This window comes from Chlorocebus sabaeus, chromosome 6 (assembly GCF_047675955.1).
Source record: "Chlorocebus sabaeus isolate Y175 chromosome 6, mChlSab1.0.hap1, whole genome shotgun sequence".
Taxonomy (NCBI): domain Eukaryota; kingdom Metazoa; phylum Chordata; class Mammalia; order Primates; family Cercopithecidae; genus Chlorocebus; species Chlorocebus sabaeus.
The window spans coordinates 5,688,152-5,712,767 of NC_132909.1; the positions used below are offsets into that span (position 1 = coordinate 5,688,152).

At 45.5% G+C, this 24,616-nt stretch overlaps 1 protein-coding gene across 1 annotated transcript; it reads left to right on the forward strand.

Moving 5' to 3' along the window:
• Positions 1–150: 150 nt before the first annotated feature.
• Positions 151–24,168, forward strand: ZNF611 (zinc finger protein 611). Its single transcript, XM_073016033.1, has 5 exons — positions 151–253; positions 4,795–4,896; positions 10,068–10,149; positions 14,347–14,473; positions 21,875–24,168. Exons 3-5 carry the CDS (start codon positions 10,087–10,089, stop codon positions 23,803–23,805), a joined length of 2,121 nt encoding a protein of 706 aa, XP_072872134.1. The 5' UTR covers positions 151–253; positions 4,795–4,896; positions 10,068–10,086; the 3' UTR covers positions 23,806–24,168.
• The last annotated feature ends 448 nt before the right edge of the window (positions 24,169–24,616 follow it).

Consider the following 24,616-nt stretch of genomic DNA (forward strand, 5'->3'; position numbering starts at 1 on the left):
TCTGGCACTCTGGTCTCCAAAACCTGAAAACAGAGACGCTGGGAGGGAGACTGAGAGACGCGCAGGTCCCTCCTCGGCCCCGCCCCCTGCCGGTTCTAAACGGCAGGGTCTCTCCGCCTCGCGCCCTTCCCCTATCTCGCTGAGGCCCCGCCCACCTCCTCCCACCTCTCGCCCAGGCCTGGCTTCTGTTCTGCGCGCGCAGATTAAGGCAAACTCGGAAGCGGATCGGTTGCGGTGAAGGTCACGTCGCGCGGTGAGTTTTGCTCTGTGTTGTATTAAGTTTGCGCTTCCCAAGTCCCCGACGCTTCTGTCCCTGGGACGTGGGGTCCCCACAGACCTGAAAATTCTCGCCCGTCTTCCTTCCCCAGAGCAAATTGAGACATCCCCGTGAGAGCCCGGGGGTCGCTTCCTTTTGGGTTTAAAGTCGCCCTGAGGCTGTTCCGGTCCCCAGTCTTTCTGCTATAGGGCAATGTATACACTTTCTATTGCGTAGTTTTCCTGCTCAAAACCTTGTTCTGACTCCTCCCGCCCCGCGCTATTTAAAGTCTTCACCGGCGAGGTGGATTCTTGCCTGGGGCGCTCCTCCCAGCCTCGACCTAGTCGGCCCTTGGAGCGCCGCGCCCCGGCTCCAGTCCCGGGGACGCCGAGTCCTCTGCGTGTCCTGGGATCCTGCAGACCCCATCCTTGTCCTAAGGCGCGCATCGCGCTCCCCACCTCCGTCCTCGTGCCAGGGCCTGCTGCTCCCCAGGTCTCCCCTCCGCAGTCATCGCTTCCATTGAACCCGCTCTGGGGAGGTCCCAGGGGCCTGTCCTGTGACACGGGATTTTCTTGCCTGCCGAGCTCCAGTCCCTGGAAAATACGCTCCTCTAGGATGCAGGCGTCTTACCCCAAACCCTCCTGCGATTGTGTGGGCCAAAGGGATCAGGAGACAGACAAGAGCAGTAGAAAACCTGAGACAGAGAAGAGAATAAAAAAGGCCCATAACAGACAGGAAAAATAGACGATTGGTGAGGGATATGCCAAGAGATGGCAAAAATGAAAAACAGAAAGAAAAACAACATAGGAAAGCAGGAGGAGAAAAGCAACTGGAGCAATGTAGAGAAAACCCAGATGTACAGACAGATGAAGGACGGCAAGGTAGGGGGAGTGAAAGCAAAGAGGGAGGCTCATCAGAGTGAGGGAGAGAGGGAGGGATTTGGAGCCAGGACAGACAAAGCAGAGTGGTGCTTGTGTCAAGAACAGAGGGAGATGCACAGCAGGGAGGACAACCGCGGATCTCGGGTGCCACAGAGTGGGGACAGGGGAGTATATCAGGGAAGAGAGAATTTAACAGGGAGAACAGAGGAGGCGCAGAGATGACAGAAGAGACAAATTGAGGACGATTGAAAGATTGGGGAGAAGGAGCAACAAGAGATTAAATAAGTTGCGAGGATGGAGCAGAAGAGGTGGAAGAGAAGGAATAGAGGGAAGAAGGAGATAAACAGCAGAAGAGGAGAGGGGTACAAAATGAAGAACAGAATCCCAGGGAGAAAGAAAAGAAAACAAGAGCTAGAGAGAGAAGGGGAGAATGAGAGATATGTACAGAATTAGGGAGGGAAGCACAGTAGTGAAGATAGAGGGGCTGGGACAGTGGCTCATGCCTGAAATCTCCACACTTTAGGAGACTGAGGCAAGGGGATTGCTTGAATCCAGGAGTTCAAGACCAGCCTGGGCAACATAGTGAGACCCCCCCATCTCTGCCAAAAAAGATAAGTAAATAGGCTTAATGGTACACCTGTACTCCCAGCTGCTCTGGAGGCCAAACTGGGAGGATGACTTGAACCCAGGAGGTCCAAGCTGCGATGAGCTGATATCATGTCATTACACTGCAGCCTGGTCAACAGAGCGAGACATTGTCTCCAAAGAAAAAAAAGGGGTGAGAGACTTTGGGTTTAGATGGGTGGGTGAGTTTATTGGATATGATTACTTGTGACAAGTTGACTTCCATATATATAAAATCTAATAACTAAAAACTTGTTTAAATTATACAGACGAGATTGAGGATTTTAAAATTCGTATCTATAAGACATGTACATTCTATAAATCTTGGCATGAGAGGTATCTTCCACTTGGAATCCCTATTCAGCCAGAGAGAAGTGACTTATTCAGTTGTGAATCACTATCTTCCCTTTTCCTAGGATGGGGTAGGACGTGGGTAGTGAAGGGGGGGAAAAAGTCACTGTTATTACATAATACTTTTTAATTTAATTAATTAAATCATATTTTGAGACAGGGTCTGGCTGTATCACCCAGGCTGTTGTGCAGTAGTGTGATCTCCTCTAACTGCAGCCTCAACCTCTTGGGTTCAAGCGATCCTCCTACCTCAGCCTTCTGAGTAGCTGGGACCAGAGGCATGAGCCACCTAGCCTGGCTAATTTTTGTATTGTTTTTGTAGAAATGGGGTTTCACTATGTTTCCCAGGCTAGTCTCAAAATCCTGGGCCCAAAGGATCCTCCTGCCTTGGCCTCCCAAATTACTGGGTTTACAGGTGGGATTACAGGGATGAGCCACTGCGTCTGGCCTATATAGCCTTCTCTTTTCTTTTCTTTTCTTTTTTTCTGAGGGAGTTTTGCTCTTGTTGCCCAAGCTGGTGTGCGATGGCATGATCTCAGCTCACCACAACCTCCACTTCTCGGCTTCAAGCGATTCTACTGCCTCAGAGAGGCAGGGTATTACACTGCAGCCTGGTCAACAGAGCGAGACATTGTCTCAAAAGAAAAAAAGGGGTGAGAGACCTTGGGTTTAGATGAGTGAGTGAGTTTATTGGATATGATTAGGAATACAAGCTAACTAACAGTGAGTAGCTGGGATTACAGGCATGCACCACCACGCCCAGGTAATTTTGTGTTTTTAGTAGAGACTGGGTTTCTTCATGTTGGTCCAGGCTGGTCTCTAACTCCCGACCTCAGGTGATCTGCCTGCCTTGGCTTCCCAAAGTGCTGGGATTACAGGCGTGAGCCACCATGCCCACACCCATAGTAGTTTTTAAAATGGACATCAGGGCACAGTGGCTCACGCCTGTAATCCCAGCACTTTGGGAGGCCGAGGTGCGTGGATCACGAGGTCAAGATTTCGAGACCAGCCTGGCCAACACAGTGAAACCCCATCTGTACTTAACAGATACAAAAATTAGCCAGGTGTGGTTGCAGATGCCTGTAATCTCAACTGCTCGGAAGGCTGAGGCAGAATTGCTTGAATCCGGGAGGCAGAGGTTGCAGTGAGCCGAGATTGCACCACTGCATGCCAGCCTGGGCAACAAGAGAGAAACTCCATCTCAAAAAATTAATTAATTAATTAGTAATAAAACTAAAAGCACCAGTCCTATTTACGTGTAGTCAACACCCATGACCAAATTATTTCAAAGACACCATCTGCAGGAACATCCTATTAGACAATAAGAACTCTGAACATAGCTTTTGACCAATATGATCTTTCAGACCAGGGAGCCTACATCTTGTTTTTTATGTTTTTATTGTGCAATTTGTTTTATACAATGTTTTCTGTGATCTCAGTTTATAAATTTTCACAGTACACATTGTATGTTTTATATTTTACGCATAGTTAGCTAGAGAACTATGGGCAATGCATATATATAAAATTGCTGTATTGTCCGGTGTTATGTAACTGTACCTGTGATATCATAATTGCATCCTCCGACACTGTTAGTAAGTTCGTATTCCTTATAATGCCGTGTATTTACTTGAACTCATACATCAGAAGGTAGTGATCTTAACATGTATTTCAGTTCTGATAGTGTGTGCTGGTGGGAAGTAGAAGTTGTGGCTTTTTTCTTAAGAGGAAATTGTTTAGAATTCTGCAGGCTGTATAAATGTACTTATTGTTTGCTTGCTGGTTTTATCATGGGTTACAATGGCTTACTGATTAATATTTAAGATTTCACATATGGCTTTTCGGTATATGATATGTGATATAACTGACACCCTGCACTTGTTAATTTCAATAAGTCCCTGTTCTGCGTGGATATAGGTAATTTTATGACAGGTATTCAGAAAAATGTTGTATTAACATTGTTTTCTTTTTCTTTCTTTCTTTCTTTTCTTTTTCTTTTTTTTTTTTTCTTTTTTTTTTTTTTGAGATGGAGTCTCACTCTGTCACCCAGGCTGGAGTGCGGTGGTGCAATCTTGGCTCCCTGCAAACTTTCCCTTCCAGGTTCAAGCGATTCTTGTGCCTCAGCCTCCCGAGTAGCTGGGACTGCAGGTGCAAGCCACCAGGCCTGGCTAATTGTTGCAATCTTTTCTTATCTTCCCTGTGCTGTGATTATTTGACAATACAGAATTTCCATTGATTTTGGTTACCCTGACATGAGCTTGTTGTGGATTATTTACCAATATCGTATATTGTGTGGTCCTTTAGCATTTATTTGTATACACTAGATATTCTGTAAATATGAGGAATATATACTTTTCATTGATGTGACAGTGATATGGTTTTTGTAAACTGTGATGCACTTTAGGGTCACAGTGGAAAAACACTTCTGACTTTAGGCTTACACATGTTTGTGCCCTGTCAGTGTATTGTCATGATATTGGAAATAGGCTTCCGTAGAAATGATTTGAAGGACATGTAATCGCCCTTTATTTATTAAAGAATCTTACTCCTTTTGTGTTCCTAAACTTTGAAGATCATGTTTGGGAAGTTTAAGATAAGTACTATTTTTTGTGTTGTATTTACACATTTCAGTATGATCTACCATCTGGACTTAATTGGAAACGTATTGGTGTTTATATTTTGTAGATATCTCTTCCAAATGCTTAGTGAAAAAGGTGGCAGGATCACTTGAGCCAGGGCGTTGAAGTCTGCAGTGAGCCCTGTGTTTGCCACCACATTCCAGCCTGGGTGAGTGAGCTAGACCCTGTCTCAAACAAGCAAGCAAATAAATGAGAGGTACAATTCCTCCTTTGAAAATAAAGAAGGAGATTTTCTTTCCTTTCATCTCTTTTCTTAGGACATTTATTTAGAAAATTTGCAAATGCGTTTTCTGTCTTCTGAGGTAGTTCCCTCCCCTCCCCTCCCCTCCCCTCCCCTCCCCTCTTCGGAAGTTTCGCTCTTCCGAAGGCCATAGTAAAATGGCGCGATCTCGGCTCACCGCAATTTCCATCTCTCCGGTACATGCGATTCTCCTGCCTCAGCCTCCAGAGGAGCTGGGACTACAGGCACCTACCATAATGCCTGGCTGATTTTTATAGTTTTGTAGAGACGGGGTTTCACCATGTTGGCCAGGCTGGTCTTGAACTTCTCATTTTAGATGATCCTCCATCCTCGGCCTTCCAAAGTACTGGGATTACAGGTGTGAGCCACCACTCCCGGCCCAGGGATGTATTTCTGAAGAATTTGGGAGCTCGCTTTGAAAGGCAAACAACGGCTGGGCACAGTGGCTCACGCCTGTAATCCCAGCACTTTGGGAGGCCAAGGTGGGCTGATAAAGAGGTCAGGAGTTTGAGATCACCTGACCAACATGGTGAAACCCTGTCTCTACTAAAAACACAAAAAAATTAGCCAGGCGTGGTAACACATGCCTGTAGTCCCAGCTTCTCAGGAGGCTGAGGCAGGAGAATTGCTTGAACCTGGGAGGCAGAGGTTGCAGTGAGCTGAGATTGCGCCACTGCACTGCAGCCTGGGTGACAAAGCAAGACTCCATCTCAAAAAAAAAAAAAAAAAAAGGAAATTAAATAATTCAAACATCAAATGATTCCAATTTAAAGCTTTGGACCTTTAAATAATTCTGAGCCTTGAGAGGAATGTTGTCCTACAACCTGAGTCTAGTGAAATCCAGGTGCAACTTCTAAGAGTTTTCCTGACTGACCATCGTGGCTCAAGCCTGTAATCCCAACACTTTGGGACGCTGAGGTGGGCGGATCACTTGAGATCAGGAGTTCGAAACCAGCCTGGCCAGCTTGGTGAAACCTTGTCACTACTAAAAATACGGAAACATTACAGGCATCTGCCACGACACCCTGCTAATATTGTGTTAGGGTTAGTGTTAGGGTTTCTCTCCCTCCCTCAGGATGAAGCTACTTAGCTGACACAGATGGTCACCTCCATTACCAAGCAGAGCCAGGATGAACTGTGTGTGACCAAGGGTGTTGTCAAGTCCTCTTCCCTGAGGACTGATTAGTGTTTATCTTGAAAACATGAACTTAATGTGTTGTATAGAACAGTAAAGTGTCTTTCTCTCTTTTCAACCTCTTGGCTATTTGCCTCTATTTCCCATCATACTCTCATCTAAAGCTTATTAATAAAATAGTTTTAATTTCTTTCTCTATTATCGTCGTGGAGATGATTTCTCATTTGGCCGAATACTCTTTGTTTTTCAATTATATTTCCTCACATTTAAAAAGTAAAGTAAAGAATATTTCCTGGGCCAGGCACAGTGACTCACTAGTGTAATACCAGCACTTTGGGAGGCCGAGGCAGGCAGATCACTTGAAGTCAGGAGTTCCAGACCAGCCTGGCCAGCATAGTGCAACCCCATCTCTACCAAAAATATGAAAATTAGCTGGGCATAGTCGTGTGCACTTGTAATAGCAGCTACTCTAAAGGCTGAGGCAGAAGAATAGCTTCCACTCAGGAGGCAGAGGCTGCAGTGAGCCACAATCTCGCAACTGCACCCCAGCATGGACCACAGAGAAATACTCTGTCTCATAAATAAAAGGAAAGAAAAAAGTAAAAACAAGAGAAAGTAATAGATTTCTTTCACAAATGTGCTGGGACAACTAACGATATCCACATGGAAAAGAATAATGTTGGATCCCTATGTAACGCCATCAAAAATTTTATTTAAAAAGGGTTTAAAAAAAAAATGGCCAGACACGGTGGCTCACACCTGCAATCCCAGCACTTTGGGAGGCTGAGGCGGTCGGATCACGAGGTCAGGAGATCGAGACCATCCTGGCAAACACGGTGAAACCCTGTCTCTACTAAAAATACAAAAACTTAGCCAGGAGTCGTGACTGGCGCCTGTAGTCCCAGTTACTCAAAAGGCTGAGACTGGAGAATGGCGTGGACCCGGGAGGCGGAGCTTGCAGTGAACCAAAATCGCGCCACTGCACTCCAGCCTGGGTGACAGAGTGAGACTCAGTCTCAAAAACAGAAAAAAAAAGAAAGAAAAATAAAAGAGTGAGAGAGAGAGATGAGGAAGGGAACCCTGAGGGAGGGTATGTTACTTTGTCGCCCAGGCTGGCCTGGATCCCCAGGTCCAGCGATTCTCCGCCCTTGCTTCCTGAGTAGCTGGGACCTCAGGCTTCCTCCCCCGCGCCCGCATCCCTGCTGTGTTTAAGCATCAGATGGTTACCTCATTTCTCCTTGACCTGAGCTCTCCCTCCTGCATCCCAGGCGGAGGCCCTAGGGAAGTCTCCGAAGCTGAGCACAGGGTGGACTCCCTCTCCTGAGTAAATGGAGAATAGAAAGGGAGAGGATTTCTTTTCTTTTCTTTTCTTTTTTGAGACGGAGTCTCGCTCTGTCCTCCAGGCTGGAGTGTAGTGACACGATTTTGGTTCACTGCAAGCTCCGCCTCCCGGGTTCACGCCATTCTTTCCTCAGCCTCCCGAGTAGCTGGGGCTACAGGCGTCCACCACCACGCCCGGCTAATTTTTTGTATTTTTAGTAGAGGCAGGGTTTCACCATGTTAGCCAGGATGGTCTCGATCTTCTGACCTCGTGATCCGCCCGCCTCTGCCTCCCAAAGTGCTGGGATTACAAGTGTGAGCCACCTCGTCCGGCATTGAGAGGATTTCTATTCTCTTCTGTGGGTCGTCAGCATGAAATCGTATGTTCTTTCCAGGCAGGGCTTTGCATTTCATATTCTAGGCATTCCCGTTCCAGACAATTCCAGGGCTTTTGAATCGTGCCTCAGCCTTCCTGGCCGCTCTCGCCTCCAAAACCCCGAAAACCAGAGGCTCTGGGTGTGAGGCTGAGAGACGCACGGGTCCCGCCCCTGCCCCGCCCTCTGTCGGTTCTAAAGGGCAAGGTCTCTCCGCCCCCCTCCCCGCCCCGATCCCAGGCCCCCTTAACCAGCTCGCCGGTGGAGTCCGGGCTTGGCTTCTGTCCTGCCTGCGCAAACCCGGAAGCGGATCGTGTGACGTGAAGGCCCTACTGCGGCGCCTGAGTTTGGCTCTGTCTTATATTAAGTCTGCCCTTCCCAGGTCCCTGGCGCTTCTGTCCCTTGGATGTGGGGACCCCACGGACCTGGAAATTCTGGCCTGTCTTCTTTCACCCAGAGCAAATTGAGACGTCCCCGTAAGAGTCTGAAAGTTGCTTCTTTTTGGGTTTGAAGTCGCCAGGAGGCTGGTCCCGTACCAGGTCTTTCTGCTATAGGGCAATGTATACACTTCCTATCGCATAGTTTTCCTGCTGAAAACTTGTTTTTGACTGTGTTGGGCTGGGGGACGGTCAGGTCTTTCCCTTCCCACGAGGCCATATCTCAGGCTGTCTCAGTAGGGAGAAACCTTGGACAATACCCAGGCTTTCTTGGGCAGAGGTCCCTGTGGCCTTTAGCAGTACATTCTGTCCCTGGGTACTTGAGATTAGAGAATGGTGATGACTTTTACCAAGCATACTGTCTGCAAACACTTTTTAACAAAGCACATCCTGCACAGCCCTAAATCCATTATCCCTTGTCAACACAGCACATGTTTCTGCAAGCACAGGGTTGGGGACAGGGTTACAGATTAACAGCATTTCAAGGCAGAAGAATTTCTCTTAGTAGAGAACAAAATGGGGTTTCTTTTTTTTTTTTTTTTTTTTTTTGAGACGGAGTCTCGCTCTGTCGCCCAGGCTGGAGTGCTGTGGCCGGATCTCAGCTCGCTGCAAGCTCCGCCTCCCGGGTTCACGCCATTCTCCTGCCTCAGCCTCCGGAGTAGCTGGTACTATAGGCGCCCGACACCACGCCCGGCTAGTTTTTTGTATTTTTTTAGTAGAGATGGGGTTTCACCGTGTTAGCCAGGATGGTCTCGATCTCCTGACCTTTTGATCCGCCCGTCTCGGCCTCCCAAAGTGCTGGGATTACAGGCTTGAGTCACCGCACCCGCCAGAGATGGGGTTTCATCATGTTGGCTGGACTGGTGTCGACCTCTTGACCCCAAGTGATCTGCCTGCCTCCGCCTACCGCAGTGCTGGTATGACAGGCCTGAGCCACTGTGCTGGGTCTTTCTTTTGAGTTTCTGATTAGCCTTTCCAAAGGAGACACTCATATAGGCATCTATGTCAGGGAGTAGAAGGGTGACTTTGAATGGAAGGGGAGTCTGGCTCCCTAAGCAGCTCCCAGCTTGACTTTTCCATTTTGCTTAGTGATCTGGGGCCCCAAGATTTATTTTCCTTACACACAGCTGAACCTTCATCCCACCTCTGGTCCACATTGACTGTTCTGTGTGATTAGTTTTGTGCCCTTACCATCCACTGTCTGGATCCTGGTGAGAACAAGGCCCCAAAGAGAGAGCAGAGCCAGAACGTGGGGCTGTGCTGGGCTCGCCCCTCTGAATGGAACTCAACCCTGGCTTCACATTAGACTGCAGAGCATTTTGCAAATAGAGCTTTTGTGCTGCTTTAGCAGGGGTTCTTATTCTGAAAGGCTGGAGCCCACCGTCAGTAATAGCTGCAGTGGCCCAGGTGCTTGTCATTTGTGTGCAGCATTGAGCATCGAAGCTCTGTGTCCTCCATTTCTGCGGGCTGAGCTCAGCCTGTGATCCACAGAGAGATGAGGGGCTGTCCTCTGCATGGGGTTTGATGAGGGATGAGTCTGTATCCTGAAGGGGAGATCAGTCTAGCCCAGCTCCCCTCTGCTGCCTGGTGTGGGGGCTTCTCCAGGAGGGGAGTGAGATCTGAAGACCAGGGTCAAACGTACACTTACAGGTCTTCCTGTGGGGTTTTCTTATCTCTGCATGATCTCTGGTGCAGTGGGCAGTGGGGGACCATCTTTCTACAGGGTGAGGTCTCCCCTGTTCGTGTGTTTTTGTCACAGGAAGGGAGTGAGTCATTTCTAACATGAAGTCTCATTTTTTTTTTCACATACAGGATTGATTTCTAAAGACTCATGTTATGTGAGGAAGCAGCTGAGAAGAGGAAAGGAAAGGAGCCAGGCATGGCTCTTCCTCAGGTGAAGTGATGTCCCTCTGGGGATTAATCTGTCTCTTTCCTTTCTGAAATGCCAGGAATTGTAGTAGCCAGTCTTTTCTGAGTCTGAAGCATTTTGCCTGACACGTTCGCTCGCACTCACCCATGCCTGCCCTCAGTTCCTCCCACCTGCTCTGAGATTCCATCTCCTGTGACCCAGTGACAAGAACTTGGGAAGAGGCTCCACTGGGCAAGGTCCTGGGAAGGGCTCACACCCAGACATGGATAAACATGGGGTGTGGGCCCATTGATGTCAGTGCTGCTGGGCAGCCTGGGTGGTTCAGGGGCCACATCTGGATGTCAGCTCTTTGTGGACCAGATCAGAGAAACTACATATGAAATACATACATTAATGTGCCCAGATAACTGGTAAATTCTGGACAAGGAGACGAATAAGGGGAGATATTGTGTATCTGATTTGGTAATGCATTTGAAGCCACACGAGTAGATCAAGATGTCTCTGACTCCAAACTTTTTTTTTTTTTTTTTAAAGAGACAGGATGTTGGTCCAGGTGCGGTGGCTCACACCTGTAATCCCAGCACTTTGGGAAGCCGAGGCAGGTAGATCACTTGAGGTCAGGAGTTCAAGACCAGTCTAGCCAATATGGTGAAACTGTATCTCTACTAAAAATACAAAAATTAGCTGGGTGTGGTGGTGCATACCTGTAATCTCGGCTTCTTAGGAGGCTGAGGCAGGAGAATCACTTGAACCCTGGAGGCAGAAGTTACCTTATGCCAAAATTGTGCCACTGCACTCCAGCCTGGGAGACAGAGTGAGACTCTGTCTCAAAAGAAAAAAGAGAGAGAGAGAGAGAGAAGGTGTCACTCTGTGGCTTAGTTCTGGAGTACAGTGGAATAATTCAGAGTTTACAGCAGCCTCAAACTCCTGGGCTCAACTAATCCCTGCTTTAGCCTCCTGAAGAGCCTGAAGGATAGGCATGGGTCACCATATATATGTATGTATGCATGTATGAATGAATGAATGTATGTATTTATTTATTTTAAGATGGAGTCACTCAGTCAACAAAGCTGGAATGCAATGGCACAATCTCAGCTCACTGCAACCTCCGCCTCCCAGTTTCAGGCAATTCTTCTGCCTCAGCCTCCCAAGTTGCTGGGACTATAGACATGCACCTCCACAGCCAGCTAATTTTTGTATTTTTAGTTGAGATGGGGTTTCAACATGTTGGTTAGGGTGGTCTTGAACTCCTGACCTTGTGATCTGCCTGTCTGGGACTCATAAAGTGCTGGGATTAAAGGTGTGGGCCACTGAGTCCAGCCTTATTTTTTATATTGTATTTTTATTTCATTGTCCAGGTTGGAGTGCAGTGGTGCAATCATAGCTCACTATCGCCTTGATATCCTGGCCTCAACTGTTCCTCCCATCTTGGCCTCCCAAATTGCTGGCATTCCAGATGAGAGACAGCCAGCTCAGCTGGACTCTGCACTTTTTTGAGGTGGAGTCTTGCTCTGTTGCCCAGGTTGGATTGCAGTGGTGGGATCTCAGATCACTGCAACCTCTGCCTTCCGGCTTCAAGCAATTCTTCTGCCTCAGCCTCCCATGCATCTGGGATTACAGGTATTCACTGCCATGGCTGGCTAATTTTTTTGTATTTTTAGTAGAGATGGGGTTTTACCATATTGGTCAGGCTGGTTGAACTCCTGACCTTGTGATTCCTCCAGCTCGGCCTCCCAAAGTGCTGGGATTACAGGCCTGAGCCACCGTGCTTGGCCAAACTGCACTTTTAATGACTCAGAGTGGAATGGGAAGTGGAGATAGGCATCAGTGGTACAGGATGCTTTATTATATCACTGATTTTATTTTATTTTTTATTTTTATTTTTTGAATTGAGTCTCACTGTGTCGCCCAGGCAGGAGTGCAGTGGTGTGATTTTGTTTCACTGTAGCCTCTGACTCCCGGATTACAGTGATTCTGTTGCCTCAGCTGCTTGAGTAGCTGGAATTAGAGGTGCATGCCACCACATGTGTAATGGCATGATGGGATGTGTGTGCATGAATACATGGATGGATAAGCCCATGGTTTATGTAGAAAACACATTTGCAATAAGTTTTATTTTTTATAATAATTGTAATGAATTTAAGTATTTTTCATTGTTGTCAACTATCACAATAATGAGTTAATAGTAAGAAGGGGCCGGGAGCCATGGCTCACGCCTGTAATCCCAGCACTTTGGAAGACTGAGGCGGGTAGATCACTACGTCAGGAGTTCAAGACCAGCCTGGCTAAGATGGTGAAACCCCTTCTCTACTAAATATATAAAAATTAGATGGATGCTGTGGCAGGTGCCTCAAATCCCAGCTACTAGGGAGGCTGAGGCAAGAGAATGGCTTGAACCTGGGTGGCACAGGTTGCAGTGAGCTGAGATTGTGCCACTGCACTCCAGCCTGTGCAATAAAGTGAAACTCTATCTTAAAAAAAAAAAAAAAGAAGTGAAGGATTATATGCATGCCTGTGTGTGTCCATTCAGTGACCTTGTAGGATGCTCCATGTTCTCACCCTTGACCTTTATCACATTCTCTCCACTAGATAAACCTGTGTCAGTTTAGTTTAAAGCTGTGTCTGTTACTTAGGTGTTTATGTTCACATGTGAACCCCAGACATATGGATTCAGGTGCTCGTGTTGATATTTTTAGCTATTTGATTTGTGGCAAGTTTCCTAGAGTGTGTGTGATGCAGCTGTCTCCAAGTACAGATCTTTCTTCATGGGATAGTATGTTATTTTATGGCTTAAGACACGGGAAGCACTTAGAAGAGTGTATAGCACTTGGGAAGCATTCAAAAGTGTTAGTCATGACTATTGCTGTGATCATGACAGTTTTTTGTTTTTTTGTTTTTTGGAGATGGAGTATTGCTCTGTCACGCAGGCTGAAGTGCAGTAGCATGATATCGTCTCGTTGCAAACTCCGCCTCCTCGTTTCAAGCATTTCTCCGGCCTCAGCTTCCTGAGTATCAGGGATTACAGGCACCCACAACCACACCCAGCTGATTTTTGTATTTTTAGTAGAGAGGGGGTTTCAGCATGTTCTCAGGCTGGTCTCGAACTCCTGACCTCATGATCCGTCTGCCTCGGCCTCCCAAAGTGCTGGGATTACAGGCATGAGCCACTGTGCCTGACCAATCATGATAGTTTTTAGATTCGGACTTTTCTTTCAAAGCCATTGGACTTTGTCCTCTCTGAAACAGCACTTGTATCTTAGCTCATCCAGAAACTTAATATCACCTGGTATGTTGAACATTATATCTGACATGTCTCTAGAGAAAACCCTGTGTTTGCTTTTTTTTTTTTTTTTTTTTTGTGAGATGGAGTCTTGCTCTGTTACCAGGCTAAAGTGCAGTGGCGTGATCTTGGTTCACTGCAACCTCCGTCTCCCAGATTCAAGCAATCCTCCTGCCTCAGCCTCTTGAGTAGCTGGGAGTACTGGCCCGCTCCATGACACCCAGCTAGTTTTTGTATTTTTAGTAGAGATGTGGTTTTGCCACATTGGCCAGGATGGTCTCGATCTCTTGACCACATTATCTGCCCGCCTTGGTCTCCCAAAGTGTTGAGATAACAAGTGACAGCTATCACCTGGCAGTGTTTTTTGTTTTGTTTTGTTTTGTTTTTGTTTTTTGAGATGGAGTGTCAGTCTGTTGCCCAGGATGGAGTGTAGTGGTGCGATCTGGACTCACTGCAGCCTCCGTCTCCTGGGTTCAAGTAATTCTCCTGCCTCAGCCTCCTCTGTAGCTGGGATTACAGGTAGCTGCCACCATGCCTGGCTAATTTTTATGTTTTTAGGAGATACAGGTTTTCACCATGTTGGCCAGGCTGGTCTCAAACGCTTGACCTCAAATAATCTGCCCGCCTTGGCCTCCCGATGTGTTGGGATTACAGGCGTGAACCACCGTGCCTGGCTCTGTGTTTCCTTTTTATTTATATAGTTTTTATTTTGTCCATAAAATCGAGACTTCCATAACGACTTATGGGATCTTAAAATCTTTCAAGAAAAAGTATAATAAAATGCAACAATAGGGAAAAAATATTCAAAAATACATTAACGTGGTTTTGTCAGAGCACAGTCTTTGATCAAATAAATACTTCTTTTCTCTTTTTCTCATTTCCTGTGAAGGTGATAACTCCGTCCTCCATAATGTTTTGTGGAAATGTGTGTTTCATTTTAGGGACGCGTGACTTTCAGGGATGTGGCTATAGAATTCTCATTGGCGGAGTGGAAATGCCTGAACCCTGCGCAGAGGGCTTTATACAGGGAAGTGATGTTGGAGAACTACAGGAACCTGGAGTCTGTGGGTGAGGAAAATGTCCCTGTAGGCCTGAGGAGTGTGCTCTTGTCTGTCTTGGTTCTTCCTGGTTTTGTATTCTCTTTTGTGATTTTGCCCCATACATTTTTTTTTTTTTTTTTTTTTTTTGTATGTTTTTAGATGGAGTTTCGCTCTTATTGCCTAGGCTGGAGTGCAATGGTATGATCTCAGCTCACCATAACCTCCGCTTCTCAGGATGAAGTGATTCTCCTGCCTCAGCCTCCTGAGTAGCTGGAATTACAGGCATGCACCACCATGCCCAGCTAATTTTGTACTTTTAGTAGAGACAGGGTTTCTCCGTGTTGGTCAGGCTCGTCTCTAACACTTGACCTCAGGTGGTCCACCCACCTTGGCCTCCCAAACTGCTGGGATTACAGGCATGAGCCACTGTGCTCAGCTCATTCTGGTTTTTGAGGAGCATCACAGAAGCATCTCTCACTGGCACTGTGACAATGTTCATGCCGTAAACTAATGATCATCTTCTCTAAGCAGCAGTCAGTGGTGTTGAAATTCCTCCCAGCGAGGATGTCATTCGGGCTCACAGCCTCATATGTATGAGGCTCTTGACCGAACTCTTGTTCATTTCACATTTTTCACACCAATATGTGTCACTGTTGATTTTTAACAAGAAAACCTATGTTCAGTTTCTTGTAGGATCAACCCTGTAGCAGATATAGTTTTCATCAATCTTAGTGAGGGAGCTTGTGAGGTTGAATGAGGTTTACATATTTTAGTTCTACTGTCATTTCCTTAAGACACAGTGGCTTTCAACTTATCTGTTTCTATGTTTTTTGTCTGTGTGTTTGTTTGTTTTGATTCAGTCTCACTCTGCTGTCCAGGCTTGAGTGCAGTGACATGATCTGGGCTCACTGCAGCCTCCACCTTTTGGGTTGAAGTGATTCTCCTGCCTCAGCCTCTTGAGTGGCTGGGATTACAGGCATGTATCACCACACCCGACTAATTTTTGGTAGTTCTAGTCCAGATGGCGGTTTCGCCATGTTGGCCAGGCTGGTTTTGATAGCCTGGCCTGACGTGATTCAGTGGCCTTGGATTCCCAAAGTGCTGGGATTACAGGCATGAGCCACCGCCCCTGGCCCCATCCGAGTTTGTTTTTAAGGCTGAATAATATTCCATTGTATATGTATACCACATTTTGTTCATATATTTATCTGTTGTGAACATCTAGGTTGGTTTCTTCTCTTTATTCTTATAAATCATACTGCCAGGCTGGGTGTGGTGGCACACACCTGTAATCCCAGCACTTTGGAAGGCTGAGGTGGGTGAATCACCTGAGGTCAGAAGTTCGAGACCAGCCTGTCCAACATAGTGAAACCACATCTCTATTAAAGGTACAGTTCCTTTTCCTTTTTTTTTTCTTTTTTAAGATGGAATATTGCTCTGTCACCCAGGCTGGAGTGCAGTGGTGCAATCTCAGCTCACTGCAAACTCCGCCTCCCGGGTTCAAGCAATCTCCTACCACAGCCTTCTCAGTAGCTGGGATTACAGACGTGCACCACCTTGCCCGGCTAATGTTTTGTATTTTTTTAGTAGAGACAGTGTTTCACCATGCTGGCCTGGCTGGTCTTGAACTCCTGACCTTGTGATCCACCCGCCCATCCTCCCAATGTGCTGGGATTACAGACGTGAGCCAGTGCACTCAGCCAGGCTCTGTTTTCACAAGCACATCTCTACCCACTCAGCCAGGGGATCCTTGTTCTCCCCCATCGTCTCCTACATTGCTGCACTGTACTCTTCATAGCGTTTACTTGTTTTTTTGTGTGTGTACGCATTTCTGGAATCTACACAGAGAATTTTGTTGAGTACATGCTTGAAACTAGAAATCAGAGGTATTGAATTTAAGAGATGTAAAACTGCTTTCACCTCAGGCCACCATACTGCTGCTTTCTTGGATCTCTTTCATTCTTGTCCCTTGCCCGTGTTGTAATTTGCATAGTTAACCTTGGGTCAATATTTTACCACTTGCTAAATTAGTTCCACTTTCCTCCAAGCTGAAGATTTGGTCTATCCTAGTGGAATTATATTCCCACAGACGTGCATGCACAAAGTTCACTCCTACAGGCCCATTACTTCCTGCCCTCCACCCTTCCTTTCCTGACGTTGTCTCACATGGTACATTGATCTGGAAGCAAATACTGTTTCTTTCCACCCTATTGATTTTGTAATGCTGAACACCCCAATTTCCCCGTGAGCCCCTCTCCTCCAACACTGCTCTCACTGAGTGAGTCAAGACCTTATTCATCCACTGGACAAAATTATAGGAGGCTGCCTGAATCAATGTGTGCAGGGCATGATGACTCAGCACATGGTCCATGAGGGATGACTTGGCACCACTGTAAGCAGCACAGCTCAGCCCTTGTGTCCCAGCTCAGCCCTTGTGTCGCCCTTGTAGTATTTCATTCTGTTCTCCTTGTATTTTCTGTGACTGGTCATTTTCTGTACTGCCTGGGCTGACTATTGTACCTAAGAACATGTCATGGGATCCTTCAGACCTAGAATCAGGTCTTGTCCCTCACTTACCATACGTGCAAATTGGGGTCATGTACATGAACACTGTCGGTCTGCTGTCTTTAATTGAGACATAATGTTAATTTAACTCTAGGGTTGGTTTTTTGTTTTTTGTTTTTTGTTTTTAAATGGAGATTTGCTCCTGTTGCCCAGGCTGAAGTACAATGGCACTATCTCAGTTCACCATAACCTCCACCTCCCAGTTTCAGGCAATTCTTCTGTCTCAGCCTACTTAGCAGCTGGGATTACAGGCATGCACACCACGTGCTAATTTTGTGTTTTTAGTAGAGATGAGGTTTCACCATGTTGGCCAGGCTGGTCTCGAACTCCTGACCTCAAGTGATCTACCTTCTTCAGCCTCCCAAAGAGCTGGGATTACAGGCATGATCCAGTGTACCTGGCGTTTTTTTTTGTTTGTTTGGTTGTTTTCAGGTGGAATTTCCCTCTTGTTGGCCAGGCTGGAGCATAGTGGTGCAATCTCAGCTCACAGCAACCTCCACTTCCTGGGTTTAAGTGATTGTCCTGTCTCAGGTTCCCAAGTAGCTGGGATTATGCCTGGCACAAGCGTGGCTAATTTTTGTATTTGTAGTAGAGACGGGATTTCTCCATATTGGTCAGGCTGGTCTTGAACTCCCAACTTCAGGTGTTTCATCCACCTGCTTTTTAAAACAAGTGAATACTATCAGATGGCTTCATATATTTTTATAGTGCAGACTCTAAATTTCCTTTGTTTAATAAGATTTGTCAGCCTTCGGTGATTTTAATGATGTGATGCCCCTTTTCCTGTCTCACTCATTTTACTGTTCTGTCAGAAATAGCTTAGACTGGCCAGCCACAGTGGCTTTCGCCTCTATTTCCAGCACTTTCAAACGCTGAGGTGGGTAGATGGCTCACGGTCAGGAGTTTGAGCCCAGTCGGGCAAGCATAATGAAACCGTGAATCTATGATTGCGCCACTGCACTCCAGCCCGGGTGACAGAATTAGATTCCGTTCCCTCCCACAAAAAAAAATTCGCCAGGCACGGTGGCATGTGTCTGTAGTCCCTGCTACTCAAGAGACTGAGGTGCGAGAAGCTCTTTAGGTAGGAGAATCGTGCCACTACACTCCAGCCTGGGTGATGAAGCATTACTCGGTCTCAAAAACAGACAAAAAAAAAAAAAAAGAAGAAGAAGAAATAGCTTAAACTGGAAAGCTTAAGACTTAGAAATTTATTTCTCCTGGATCTGGAAAGTGGGAAATCTAAGAGCAAGATGTCAGCTAGATTGGTTCCTGGTGACAGCCTTCTTCGTGGTTTAGCCCAGCCATCTTCCTACCGTGTCCTGACATGGTGTAAAGAGGAACAGGCAATCAGCTCTTTACTTTCTCATTTTATAACAGCCCTAGGCCAGGCGCGGTGGCTCACACCAGTAATCCCAGCACTTTGGAGGCCGGGGCGGGTGGATCACGAGGTCAGGAGATGGACACCATCCTGGCTAACACGGTGAAACCCCGTCTCTTCTAAAAATACAAAAAAATTAGCTGAGCGTGGTGGCGGATGCCTGTAGTCCCAGCTAGTCAGAAGGCTGAGGCAGGAAAATGGCGTGAACCCAGGAGGCGGAGCTTGCAGTGAGCCGAGATTGCACCAGTGAACTCCAGCCTGGAATCCGTCTCAAAAAAAAAAAAAAAGCCCTAGTCCTGGCCGGGCGTGGTGGTTTACGCCTGTAATCCCAGCACTTTGGGAGGCGGAGACGGCCAAATCACATGAGACCAGGAGTTTGAGACCAGCCTGAGCAACATGGAGAAACCACGTCTCTACTAAAAATACAAAATTAGCCGATAGTGGTGTCACTTACCGGAAGTGGTGCCTATAATCCCAGCTACTTGGGTGGATGAAGCAGGAGAATCGCTGGAACCTGGGAGGCAGAGGTTGTGGTGATCCTAGATCACGCTATTGCACTCCAGCCTGGGCAACAAGAGCAAAACTCTGTGTCGAAAACAGATAAAGAGGCGGGGTGGGGTGGCTCACGCCTGTAATCCCAGCACTTTCGGCGGTCGAGGAGGGCGGATCACGAGGTCAAAAGATCGAGACCATCTGGGCCAACATGATGAAACCCCGTATCTACTAAAAATATAAAAATTATCTGGGCGTGGTCGTGGGCGCCTATAGTCCCAGCTACTCAGGAGGCTGAGGCAGGAGAATTGCCTGAACCCGAGAGGCAAAGATTGCAGTGTGCCGCGATTGCGCCACTGAACTCCAGGCTTGGCGACCGAGCAAGACTCCGTCTCAAAAAAATAAAAAAGAAAAGAAAGAAGAAAGAAAAAATACAGTTAAAAGCCCTAGTCCTATTCACAATTAGTCAACACCCGTGACCAAATTCTCTAAAAGGCCCCATCTGTAGTAACATCCTATAGGAGAATAAGAAATCTGATAATGGCTTTTAGCCAATACGAACATGCGGGCCAGAGAGCATATATCACATTTGTTTTGTTTTTATTGTGCAATTTGTTTTATATAATGTTTTCTCTGATCTCAGTGTATAAAATTTCCCAGTACTCATTGTATATTTTATATTTTATGCGTAGTGAACTAGGTAACTATGGGGAATGCATATATATAAAATTGCTGTATTGCCTGGCTGTTACAAAAGTGTAGTTGAGACATCATAATTGCGCTTTTCTATGCTACTAGTCAATTCTTTATTTATTTATGTACTTATTTTGGAGACAGAGTCTTGCCCTGTCACCCAGGCTGGAGTGCAATGGCACGATCTCAGCTCACTGCAACCTCCGCCTCCTGGGTTCAAACAATTCTTTTGCCTCAGCCTCCAGAGTAGCTGAGATTACAGGTGTCCGCCACCATGCCCAGCTGATTTTTTTGTATTCTTAGTAGAGATGGGGTTTCCCCAAGATGGCCAGACTGTTCTCGAACTCCTGACCTCGTGATCCACGTGCTTTGGCCTCCCAAAGTGCTTGGATTACAAGTGTGAGCCACTGTGCCCGCCGTTAGTCAATTATTCTTAAAATGCTGTGTATTTTTTTTTTTTTTTTTTTTTGAGACGGAATCTCGCTCTGTCGCCCAGGCTGGAGAGCAGTGGCACGATCTCAGCTCACTGCAAGCTCCGCCTTCTGGGTTCAGGTCATTCTCCTGCCTCAGCTTTCAGAGTTGCTGGGACTACAGGCACCCGCCACCACGCCCGGCTAATTTTTTTGTATTTTTTCAGTAGAGACGGGGTCTCAGCATGTTAGCCAGGATGGTCTCAATCTCTTGACCTCGTGATTCGCTACCTCGGCCTCCAAAAGTGCCAGGATTACAGGTGTGAGCCACCGCACCCAGCCAAATGCAGTGTATTTCCTTGACTTCATACATCAGAAGGTAGTGATCTTAACATGTATTTCAGTTCTGATATTGTGTGCTGGTGGTTAAGTAGAAGTTGTGGATTTTTCCTTAAGAGGAATTGTTTAGAATTCTGCAACCTGTATAAATGTACTCATTTGCTTGCTGGTTTTATCATGGGTTCCAATATTTTATTAATTAATTTTTATAATTTTATATATGGCTTTTTGGTATGTGGTATGCAATATAACTGACACACTCCACTCGTTAAAGTCACAAAGTGCCACCGGGTGCAGTGACTCACACTGGTAATCCCAGAACTTTGGGAAGCCGAGGCGGGTGGATTACTTGAGGTCAGGAGTTTGAGACCAGCCTGGTCAACATGGTGGCCAACATGGTGAAACCCCATCTTTATTAAAAACACAAAAATTAGCCAGGCATAGTGGTGCATGCCTGTAATTCCAGGTACTCAGGAGTCTGAGGCAGGAGAATCACCTCCACCCAGGAGGCAGAGGTTGCAGTGAGCTGAGATCGCACCATGGCACTCCAAGCTGGAGTGAAAGACCCTGTCTCAAAAACATAAAAATACAAAATATTTAAAAAACGTCACTAAGTGCCTGTTTTGTGTGGATATAGATAATTTTATGACATTTATTCAGAAAAATATTGTATTAACTGTTTTTTTCTTTTTTTTCTTTTTTTTTTTTTTTTTTTTTTGAGGTGGAGTCTCACTTTGTCACCCAGGCTGGAGTGCAGTGGTGTGATCTCGGCTCACTGCAACCTCTGCCTCCTTGTTCAAGTGATTCTTGTGCCTCAGCCTCCCAAGTAGCTGTGACTGCAGGCGCAGACCACCATACCTGGCTAATTTTTGTAATCTTTTCTTATCTTCTCAGTGCTATAATTGTTTGACAGTACAGAATTTCCATTGCTTTTGGTTATCCTTACATGAGCGTGTTGTGGATTATTTACCAATATAGTATATTGTGTGGGTTTTTTCTTTTAGTATTTATTTGTATACAGTGAATATGCTTTAAATGTGAAGAATACGTATTTTTCTCTTCACTGATGTGACAGTGATATGTTTTTTGCAAATTGTGATACACTTTAGGGTCAGGGTGGAAAAATACTCCTCACTTTAGGCTTACACATGTTTGTGCCCTGTCAGTGTTTTGTCATGATACAGAAAATAGACTTTCAGCCGGGCGCGGTGGCTCACGCCTGTAATCTCAGCTCTCAGGGAGGCAGAGGCGGGAGGATAGCTTGAGCCCAGGAGTTCGAGACCTGCCTGGGTAATATAGCGAGACCCCGTTCTCCACAAAAAAGGAAAAAAAAAAGACAAAAAAAGAAAATAGACTTTCATAGAATTGATTTGAAGGACATGTAATCGCCCTTTATTTATTAAAGAACCTTACTCCTTTTGTGTTCCTATACTTTGAAGATCATGTTTGGGAAGTTCAAAATAAGTATTGTTTTTTGTGTCATATTTACATACTTCAGTATGATTTGCCATCTGGACTTAATTGGAAACCTGTTGGTGTTTATATTTTGTAGATATCTCTTCCAAATGCATGATGAAGGAGGTCTTGTCAACAGGGCAAGGCAATACAGAAGTGTTCTACCCAGGGACATTGCAAAGACCTGAAAGTCATCACATTGGAGATTTTTGCTTCCAGGACATTGAAAAAGAAATTCATGACATTGAGTTTCAGTGTCAAGAAGATGAAAGAAATGGCCATGAAGCACCCATGACAAAAATAAAAATCTTGACTGGTAGTACAGACCAATATGATCAAAGGCATGCTGGAAACAAGCCTATTAAAGATCAGCTTGGATCAAGCTTTCATTCACATCTGCCTGAACTGCACATATTTCAGATCAGAGGCAAAATTGCTAATCAACTTGAGAAGTCTACCTGTGATGCTCCCTCGGTTTCAGCATCCCAAAGAATTTCTTGTAGGCCCCAAACCCAGATTTCTAATAACTATAGGAATAATTTCTTGAATTCTTCATTACTCACACAAGAACAGGAAGTACACATGACAGAAACATCTTTCCAATGTAATGAGAGTGGCAAAGCCTTTAATTGTAGCTCACTCTTAAGGAAACACCAGACAATCCATTTAGGAGACAAACCATATAAATGTGATGTATGTGGCAAGCTCTTTAATCACAAGCAGTACCTTGCATGCCATCAGAGATGCCACACAGGTGAGAAACCTTACAAGTGTAATGAGTGTGGCAAGTCCTTCAGTCAGGTGTCATCCCTTACATGCCATCGTAGACTTCATACTGGAGTAAAACCTTACAAGTGTAATGAGTGTGGCAAGCTCTTTGGTCAAAATTCAGCCCTTATAATTCATAAGGCAATTCATACTGGAGAGAAACCTTACAAGTGTAATGAATGTGACAAGGCTTTTAATCAACAATCAAACTTTGCACGTCATCATAGAATTCATACTGGAGAGAAACCTTACAAATGTGAAGAATGTGACAAAGTTTTCAGTCACAAATCAACCCTTGAGACGCATAAGAGAATTCACACTGGAGAGAAACCATACAAATGTAAGGTTTGTGACACAGCTTTCACATGGCATTCACAGCTGGCACGACATACCAGAATTCACACTGGAGAGAAAACTTACAAGTGTAATGAGTGTGGCAAGACTTTCAGTCACAAGTCCTCCCTTGTATGCCATCGAAGACTTCATGCCAGAGAGAAATCTTATAAATGTGAGGTTTGTGACAAGGCTTTCATGCAGAATTCACAACTGGCAAGACATACTAGAATTCACCCTGGAGAAAAACCTTACAAGTGTCATGAATGTGGCAAGACCTTTGGTCAAAATTCAGATCTTTTAATTCATAAATCAATTCACACTGGAGCGCAACCTTACAAATGTGAAGAATGTGAAAAAGTTTTCAGTCGCCAATCAAGCCTTGAGACACATAAGGTAATTCATACTGGAGAGAAACCATACAAATGTAAGGTTTGTCACAAGGCTTTCGCATGTCATTCCTATCTGGCAAAACATACTAGAATTCATAGTGGAGAGAAACCTTACAAGTGTAATGAGTGCGGCAAGACCTTCAGTCACAGGTCATACCTCGTATGCCATCGTAGAGTTCATAGTGGTGAGAAACCTTACAAGTGTAATGAGTGTGACAAGACCTTCAGTCGCAGGTCATCCCTTCATTGCCATCGTAGACTTCATAGTGGTGAGAAACCTTACAAGTGTAATGAGTGTGGAAATACCTTCCGTCACTGGCCATCCCTTATATACCATCGTAGACTTCATACTGGAGAGAAATCTTACAAATGTACTGTTTGTGACAAGGCTTTTGTGCGTAATTCACTCCTGGCAAGACATACTAGAATTCACACTGCAGAGAAACCTTACAAGTGTAACGAATGTGGGAAGGTTTTTAATCAACAATCACACCTTTCACGTCATCATAGACTTCATACTGGAAAGAAACCTTAGAAATGTGAAGCATGTGACAAAGTTTTCAGTTGGAAATCACACCTTAAAAGACAGAATTCATACTGGAGAGAAGCCATACAAATGTAAGGTTTGTCACAAGACTTTTGGGAGTGATTCACACCTGGCACAACATACTGAAATTCACACCGGAGAGAAACCTTACAAGTGTAAAGAGTGTGGCCAAGCCTTTAGTGGACAGTCAACATTTATTCCCCATCAGGCAGTTCATGCATGGTATGGGGAAATTTGACTAATGTAATGATTCTCACAGTCTTCAGTAACGCTAAAACCATTGCAAATCATTTGAGAACCTATAATGAAGGGATATCTTACAAGTGTAATAAATGTGGTAAAGTTTTCAGACATCGTTTGTACATTGCAGTTCATTGGCAAACTCATACTGGAGAGAAACCTTACAAAGGTCATGACGGTGGCAAGGTCTTCAGTCAAGCTTCATCCTATGCAAAACATAGGAGAATTCATACAGGAGAGAAAGCTCACAAGTGTGGTGATTGTGGCAGAGCCTTTACTTCATGTTCACACCTCATTAGACATCAGATAATCCATACTGGACAGAAATCTTATAAACGTCATAAGTGTGGCAAGGTCTTTAGTCCGAGGTCACTCCTTACAGAACATGAGAAAATTCATTTTTGAGCTAACTGTTCCCAATGAAATGAGTATAGCAAACCATCAGGCATTAATTGACATTAGAGTCAATTCAGCATTGACTCGAGTTTCTGTTGACTTAACATTGAGTTCAAGCCTTAATTGACATTAAAGTGTTTGTGTTAGGCTGGGCGCGGTGGCT

What these genes read in the sequence shown, in the direction of transcription:
- ZNF611 (XM_073016033.1), top strand. Translation starts at nt 10,087, where the DNA reads ATGTTATGTGAGGAAGCAGCTGAGAAGAGGAAAGGAAAGGAGCCAGGC. An exon ending in CAGGCATGGCTCTTCCTCAG is followed by an intron (nt 10,150 to 14,346) that starts GTGAAGTGATGT and finishes GTTTCATTTTAG; the next exon opens with GGACGCGTGACTTTCAGGGA. An exon ending in CAGGAACCTGGAGTCTGTGG is followed by an intron (nt 14,474 to 21,874) that starts GTGAGGAAAATG and finishes TATATTTTGTAG; the next exon opens with ATATCTCTTCCAAATGCATG.